This window comes from Dermacentor silvarum, chromosome 2, assembly GCF_013339745.2.
Source record: "Dermacentor silvarum isolate Dsil-2018 chromosome 2, BIME_Dsil_1.4, whole genome shotgun sequence".
In the NCBI taxonomy this organism is placed as follows: domain Eukaryota; kingdom Metazoa; phylum Arthropoda; class Arachnida; order Ixodida; family Ixodidae; genus Dermacentor; species Dermacentor silvarum.
The window spans coordinates 60,239,868-60,248,360 of NC_051155.1; the positions used below are offsets into that span (position 1 = coordinate 60,239,868).

The following is an 8,493-nucleotide window of genomic DNA, read 5'->3' on the forward strand; positions in this document are numbered from 1 at the left end:
GTTAGCACCAGTAGAATGCAATGATTGTACACTTTTCTTTTCAACGACAGTGGTAAGTTCCCAGCCAGAATTTGGCAATGCCTGCCGTATGCACTCCAACCCAATTTTATTCTCCTGTAAATTTCCTTCTCATGATCAGGGTAATTGACCTAGATAAACGAACTCATTTACAGACTCTAGAGGCTGACTGGCGATTCTGAATTATTGTTTCCTTACCAGGCTATTGAATATTTGTGTTCTGCATATTAATCTTCAACCCCACTCTTTCACTCTCTCGGTTAAGGTCCTCAATCATTTGTTGTAATTTGTCCCCATTGTTGCTGAATAGGACAATGTCATCTCCAAACCGAAGGTTGCTGAGATATTCACCGTTGATCCTCACTCCTAAGCCTTCCCACCCTAAGAGCTTGAATACTTCTTCTAAGCATGCAGTGAATAGCATTGGAGAGATTGTGTATCCTTACCTGACCCCTTTCTTGATAGGTAAATTTCTACTTTTCTTATGGAGAACCAAGGTAGCTGTGGAATCTTTGTAGATATTTGCCAAGGTATTCACGTATGCCTCCTGTAATCCTTGATTACGCAATGCTTCTATGACTGCTGGTATCTCTACTGAATCAAATGCCTTTTCATAATCTATGAAAGCCATATAGAGAGGTTGATTGCACTCCGCAGATTCTCTATTACCTGATTGATGACATGAATATGATCCATCGTAGAATATCCCTTCCTGAAGCCAGCCTGTTCTCTTGGTAGATTAAAGTCAAGTGTCGCCCTGATTCTATTGGAAATTATCTTGGTGAATATCTTATACAACACTAAAAGCAAGCTAATGCGTCTGTAATTCAATTCTTTAACGTCTCCCTTCTTATGGATTAGTATAATGTTGCCGTTCTTCCAGCTCTTTGCTACACTTCAAGTCGTGAGCCACTGCTTATAAAGGGCCGCAAGCTTTTCAAGCATGATGTCTCCTCCATCTTTGATTAAATCAACTGTTATTCCATCTTATCCAGCAGCTTTACCCTGTTCATGTCTTGCAAGACCCTTCTAACTTCAATGCTAGTAATAGAAAAGGCCTCTGTATCCTATTCATCACTACTTCGAATGAAAGTACCGTAGCTTGGCTGCTCTGTACAGGTCAGTATAGAATTATTCCGCTGCTTTTACTATGTCATCGAAATTGTTGATGATATTACCCTGCTTATCTTTCAGGGAATACATCTTGCCTTGTCCGATGCCAAGTTTTCTTCTGACTGATTTCATGCTGCGTCCATATTTTACGGCTTCATCAATCTTTCCCACATAATAATTTCGAATATCCCTTACTTTCTTCTTGTTGATCAGTCTTGAAGTGAAAGCTTCATTACGCTACCTCGGGCAGCCGTCGGCAACTAACAGTTTTCACCTTGAGAGCTAGAGGTCAAACCACAAGAGAGCATTAAGGCGCGTTTATATAATTCGATGTTATCGGTGTGTGTGTGTGCGTGCGGACGAGTGTCATCAGACGCCAGGCGCATCGGAGCGCACTGGCTGCGCGTCCGGTTACGTAGACACCGGGGGCGTCGGAGCGCATTGGCCGCGAGTCCGGTTACGTTGGCGGTGCCGTACGTCGAACCATCAATTGAATTATAGCCGCTGTTGTTCTCGCCAACGTGACATAACGTGCGCGCGCATTCACGCTGCGTCGGACTATATTTAGGCTTTTACGGAGCCCCGAGAGGAGACATTGCCGCCGTTGCCCGAGTTGGGCCCGGCTGCGAGTTGCAACCAAGTCTCACTACTCTACTGATCACCACAGTGTCTTCATAGGCAGAAAAAAATGATGAATAAACACTGTATACATTGCAAACATGTCTGTACATCATTGGGAAACCACACCTCGGCCACAGCTCGACAATGGGCCTAGCCAGGGCAGTGAAGCTTTCGCTATCAGCCAGGGTTAACCAAAGCTAAACCACACTAATTTTTTACAGTAGAATGAATTCTATCTAATATCTTGAGTTTGACATTTTCATGATTTATCATTTCTTTATTAGGTCTTCTGTTACTTGGGAGAGCTTGCCTACTGGTTGGCTTGGTGCCTTACCTCCCGCTTCAATTGCTGCTTCTGAAATTAGCCTAGTTACGGTTTCATTCATTACCTCTATGTCATTCATTCATCTCTCTTCATCTTCTTGTTCTAAAGCTGCATATTTGCTTGCGAGCACCAGCCTGAATTGGTCTGCTTTTACCCTTACTCCGTCGAGGTCTTTAGATGCATTCGTTTGCAGGCAACTCAGTAGAGAGTTTCGCATGTGAGGCTCCCGTAGTCAACTATGTACTATATGTACTTGGCTCAATCTCTCTTCCCCGCATTAATTTCTCTAAGAAGGCATCCATAACTTGGATATAGTATATCTCTCTCTGCTCCCCCAAGCATTCTTTGCTGTGTGTTCATAGCTTTAAATATTTCATTGCTGCATACTTAATTGCAGAGATACAGATACGCTCCATAAATCTTTACCCCTGATCATTTCTGAAGCAAAGATGCAATTGCGAAGATGGAGAGATTTGGCTAGCCTGTCCGATGTCATTTTCTCACTCCTTTTGTGGATGATTGCCAGAGTTGTGTTATCATGTACGTAATAATGTGGCAAATTGGGCTAGTTGGTTGGGGTTCATTCTTAAACACGGTAACAGTGCAAACATACATGGGACTTGAAGGAAGGCAGACAGACAGACACAAGCGTTCAATGCATGTATCACTGTCTAAATAGTAAGAGGTAGTAATTCATTTGCATGCTGTTTTCTGTTATGTACAAAAAACTTGAAGCCGAACATGAAGGATTAGCAAGAGTGATTAGTAACAAAAACTTCACAATTATTTGCCAGGGGCATCCACAAGTTTAGATGCCCCCTCCCCCCACAGACGCTATTAAAACCGGCGCCTCTACAGCAATGCAAGTCACTTCATCTGGTGAGCTTTCTTCATTTTGAATGGCTATGCCCTACACCACTATAATTTCCGGACATGACTGAGCATCACTCCTTCATGCTTTTGCCCTTTAGTTTATAAAGAAGCAGATGATGAATACTGTTATGTGGCTGTTACAGGCAGTCCAAAGTGTACAACTTGCATGGCGAGCATGAATCTGCTACTAGGCATGGGTCGACATACTCACTCACGAGTAGACTGAGGAATCATACTCGCTCCACACTTACTTCACAGGCATCAAATAAAGTGTTAAATGAGTAATGAAGGATGTGAGTGGACGGGAGTATGAACAGGTTTGACGGTTACCGTGAGTACGAATGAAAGTAAGCGACAGTGATTTTGAGTGGACGTGATATGAACGTTGGTGAATGATGGCGAGTGTAAGTGGATGTGAGTAAGTACCAGTGAGTGCACTGTATGTAGTAAGGGCATGAGTTGGTGCTGGTAAGTGTGAATGGAAGACTATGAACATGAGTGAGTTTTGATGAGCACGAGTAAGAACATGAGCGAGTACTGCGAGTGCACGTGAGGGTGTACATAGCCTGCAAAAATATTTGAGTGAGTACAAGCGACTATCCACTTATTCTGCCGACCTATACCAGTAGGCACATGCTGCACCTGTGCATTTGCTATAGACATTTAACAAAAAAAAAAAAGAGAGATCAAGGGGAGGAATATACAATCAGGAGGTTTGGCCATTGGTACCTGGTTTGCAGGTATAGCATAATGAACTGTAGTTGACACAATGAGAAGCATTTGCTGAGAGATCGAAGCTTCACTTGGTGAATTTTTCTTTTTTTTCGCAAAATAAAACTTCACATATGGTAATACTACTTCAAAAATTACTATTGAACTGGCTACCGTCAAAACTGCTTCGAATGTGATGGGTATTTTTATGCAAACTTAAGTCTAATGCACATTCTTTAGAATGTCTGTTTTACAAACTGCTTTTGTAACTTGCAAATTCCGCCATCTCTGCTGCCCCAGCGAGGTAAGGCCTAGTCAGGAGTTTAAGCCCTCCTTTTGCCTTACCTCGCGGGCAAACCTTGTACGTGTTTTGCCCGCATTAAAGAAAATAAAAAAAGGATATGCAAGTCAACTTGGCGAGTTTGCACAGAACTTATTTCGATTTGTTTCCCTCCTATGTACTATGCACAGGAATTTCTTGACCAAGGTGTTCCTTGCACTTTTCTTGATGCCTTGAGCCCTTGACAAATGCTCTTATACTAACACCTTTGTTCCAGTGCTGTAGATATCGAAGAGAAGCACCAAGGTTTTGGTGTGAAATAACTTAGGCTGATGGGGACCAATGCATCTGGCTCCTTCTTTGTGTTGTGGTCATGAAAAAAAAGAGCAATCTCAGCTGCTCTCCGGGTGAGCACCCTGCAGTTCGCTCTGCATAAGCACTAATGGTGCCGCACGAAGAAAGTGGCCATAAAGCATATCAGTTGTTTCTGTAAAATCTGAATGTTAGATAAGCTTAACTACATCCACCTTACATTTAATTTGTATGTGCTTGAAGATGTGACCTTATTCAAAGTGATGAGCTTCCTGCTGATACATGGCAGGCATTGCGTAGTGATTCAACAGAACTAGTGCATTGTGTTTCTTTCTTTCTTCATTATTCGAATTCCATGTTCCACCTCCTTCAAGACTTATTTCCAAATTATATCTTGTGCCACCTTCAGGTGCACTTAAAGATAAAATCTCACCATTTGTACATGTAGTAAGCTTAGGAAAATAACACACCATATATTGGGCTCTGAGAATTCCTTCCATGGTCACTGTGTATGTGCTAAAAAGTCACCTTTGCATGCTACTAAAAGGGCCTACTGTTAGCACTCAGAACTAGTTCACCAGCAGTTATTTCTTAGGGATATTTCATATATATTAAGCTTAATGACAAAGCACACACTGCTAACACTCCCCTTACCCCATATTTAATTAAATATAAAAGATTTGAGATAAAATGAGTTTTTGCTGTCCAAACTTCATAGCAGTAGTGTACATAACAATTTGCATGGTAATTGGAAATGCAATTATTATTTATATAATTTCCTTATAACTTTTTAATGGCTCAAAGAGGCAGGTTGCATTTGCGGAAATAAAGTAAGGTAGTTCTACTCCAAGCGTAACCTTTCGCTAGAAACTTCATATCTGCCACCAGTTTTGAGAAATGCATCCTCAACATGTGCAGCTGCAATGGAAAAAGATTAGTACAAGTGACCGATGACCCAAGCGGAGAAATCGCGGTATGCAGCGCTCTTGTTCCCGAGCACGCCGATGACGAGAGTGTCGGGCATTCCTGCTTTGTAACATGTATCGTGCTGACACTCTCATTACCAGCGTGCTCAGGAACACAAACGCCACAATTTCCCTGCTCCAGTCATTGGTCACTTCTCCTAATCTTTTTCCATTGAAGCTGTACTCTTAAATGCATTGGTGTTTAAATTAACAGTTTTCTGCACTGTATCTTTCTACAGCGTGGAAACTTATCACCAGGAACAGCAGTGCCTTTCACTGCAAGGCTGTGAGCACGTTTCTCAAGATTGGTGCAAGGCCCAAAATTTTTGGCAAAACGTTATGCTACAGGTACTGGCAGACTTCAATTCTGTAATTATACAGCATGTCCCTTAAAGGCAGTATGCTATAAGTTAATTAGTGAAATGTTAATTATATTGGAAATTATTGCACACACTCTGGTATTGTCTCAAAAATAAATTTTTGTTAATTTGAGGCAGCCATCATAGAAACACAATGTACACCAGTAACACATATAGGAAAAAGAAGTGGCTTTTGATATACAGCAACTGTTTCCTCATCGGTCCCAGTGGGATGTAACGTTGAATAAAAAAAGAAGACGAAACCATTATCTGACAATGGATGGCATACTGTGCGCTAGCACAGGACCTATAAGCTGCGTTGAGTTCCTCATATGTGTTTCATGTCCCCTGTAGTTTGTATGTAGTTTGCATGTATGAATTATGCTAATCAATATGGCAATGATTTGTTTGTCGACAATCAATATGCAACCAGCATAAGGTGACTGTGTACTGTGTACTTTACCTCTAGGTAAAGGTGCATGCCGCATTTTGAGGGGCCAGCTGACAAGTAATGAGCCCGCCACAAGAAAGAGATTACACAGCAATGGCAAAAACATTTTTTAACATAGACTTCTACAGTGTAACATAGCCTTCCCATTGCTTCTCAAGCCATAATGCACCAATATGGTAAATAAGCACCCTTTTTGGTAACGCAATCACCATCACTAGTTAACGCAGCTGGTTGTATTAGATGTGGTTAATCGTCAATGCTTGCGCTTTCATGTTTGATGTCGGTGCCTTATCACTTTAATGTTGCACATATGACAATGCTTCCTCCCTAAGTTTTTGCAACATCTTGTCCCAAATATGTTTCCGAGATAACTCCTTTCAGTACAGGTACCAAATGATGGCCTGTTAGTTCTCCATTGTGTTGTCATGTTGACTCACATATTCCTAAAAAAATATTTAAATTATGGGGTTTTACATGCCAAAACCACGATATGATTATGAGCCACGCCGTAGTGGGGGACTCCAGAATAATTTCGACCACCTGGGGTTCTTTCACGTGCACATAAATCTAAGTACACTAGTGCTTTCGCATTTTGCCCCCATCGAAATGTGGCTGCCGTGGCCGGGATTCGATCCCGTGACCTTGTGCTCAGTACATATTCCTCTGTGCTTGAAAGGGAAAGGTTATTTTCATGCCATAATTTGTGTAAATTACAATGACGCTTGAAGGATTCTACTTCTACTGTGAAAGCCTAATTCTTTTATATATAGCCTCTCTACTTGTCAGCCGACCCTTGTGCACACTTTGTAAACAGTAAAATTGTTCAGTTTTCCATGCTTTCAGTTCCATCTCATTTTATAATATGCATAAATACATCTGCAATATTACTATGCACAGCACATCCACACAGATCCAAGCACACGAGTAAACAGCACATAAGCAGGTGCTTGCTCGGCACACATGCTGGAGAGGAACATGAAAATGCCATTTCGCATTCCATGCCAGTTTAACTAACTTTATACCAAAGAAACAATTCTCCACGCAATGAAACCCACTACACTCTTCACAAAACAATTCAACTTCGTAAATTGTGCGTCCCAGCTAAAGTCGCTCATAAACAAATGGAGCACTACGGATCTACTCCCTTCCGCCGTATCGTGTCTTCTAGCTTTTCAAATTCCTTGTTCGAGACTTTCTCCGCCTCATCCACGACTTGCTCGACGCTCTTCACCTCGGGAACATAGAACTGCAGCATATTTTGAATTCCCGCCTTGAGTGTAACCGAGGAACTCGGGCAGCCCGTGCAGGAACCTTGCAGCTTCAGCTTGACGACGCCGTCTTCGAAGCCCATGTAGAGGATGTCGCCGCCGTCCTCCTGTACCGTTGGCCTGATCCGCGTCTCGATTAACTCCTTGATGGTCAGCACCGTCTCGCTATCGCCTTCTTTCGGCTGCGTGTCTTCGGACACCTGGGTCGCCGCACTACCGTCGTCCAACACGGGCAGTCCGGTAGCGAAGAAGTCCATGATGGCCGCAAAGATGTGCGGCTTGATCACTTTCCACTCGGTTTCATCGTCCCCTTTCGTCACCGTGATGAAGTCCGGCCCCAGAAAAACAGCTTTGACGCCTTCCACACGAAGCAAATGACGCGCCAGCGGAGAGTCCTTCGCGCTCGCGATGTTGGGAAAATCGCGGGTGCCCTGCTCGAGTACCTTCACATTGGGCAGGAACTTGAGGCAGTTCGGGTTGGGAGTGTCTTGGGTCTGGATGAACATGCGCGACACCCATGATGTCCTGATACCTCGACGGTTCCAGGTGTGCGACAACAGAGCGCTGCGATGCAACACGGCATCGTTTCGCAAAACACTCAGGCAACGATTGTGAATCAACGCGAAGATGCGAGCCGCCATTTTTAAAAGGACTTACCGGTCACAGATGCATAGACGTATGTATACTACGAAGACCCAGGGCAGCTACAACTTGAAAGCAAAACATATAAATAAACACAATTTTATTTTAATTACTAGCTTGTATAGTGCGTTTTAGTTTTTGAGAAAGTCTATATTGTTATGTTGCAGATCATTTAAAAACTGGTTCGCATCAAAGCACTACGACTAAACTTGTGTCATTTGTCCACACGAACAAACAACATGGCGGCGCCCTGCGACTCTCTCATGTTGAAGTGCCGATGTTAAAATTATTTTGCGTTTGCCAGAAAAAGCAACGCAACTTTGAATGTACACCATTGCAAAGTGGACGATGGCGACCTAATAATATCACATGTAAACTTGTAATTGGCTGCCACTAGCTGAACAATGTTTAGTGGAGTCATGCTGTTGCCCGCAGTGAAACCAGCCTTCGCTCGCGCTGGTTTCTCGTCGAGAATCACGCGATCTTTGACTACTTGGTCACGTTTGGCTTCGCGTTTCAATAGCATTGGTAAAAGAAGACCGAACTTTCAATTCG

General features: G+C 42.9%; 2 protein-coding genes across 2 annotated transcripts in view; one reads left to right on the forward strand and one right to left on the reverse strand.

Annotated features, from left to right (window-relative positions):
- Positions 1-6,865: 6,865 nt before the first annotated feature.
- Positions 6,866-7,947, reverse strand: LOC119441517 (NFU1 iron-sulfur cluster scaffold homolog, mitochondrial). Its single transcript, XM_037706132.2, has one exon. It carries the CDS (start codon positions 7,935-7,937, stop codon positions 7,158-7,160), a length of 780 nt encoding a protein of 259 aa, XP_037562060.1. The 5' UTR covers positions 7,938-7,947; the 3' UTR covers positions 6,866-7,157.
- Positions 7,948-8,171: 224 nt separating this feature from the next.
- Positions 8,172-8,493, forward strand: part of LOC119441521 (mitochondrial intermediate peptidase) — a 495,739-nt gene continuing 495,417 nt past the window's right edge. Inside the window, exon 1 of the mRNA XM_037706135.2 lies at positions 8,172-8,294. The gene's annotated coding sequence lies outside the window, so the exon portion shown is untranslated. The remainder of the gene's footprint in view (positions 8,295-8,493) is intronic.

What these genes read in the sequence shown, in the direction of transcription:
- LOC119441517 (XM_037706132.2), bottom strand. Translation starts at nt 7,937, where the DNA reads ATGGCGGCTCGCATCTTCGCGTTGATTCACAATCGTTGCCTGAGTGTT.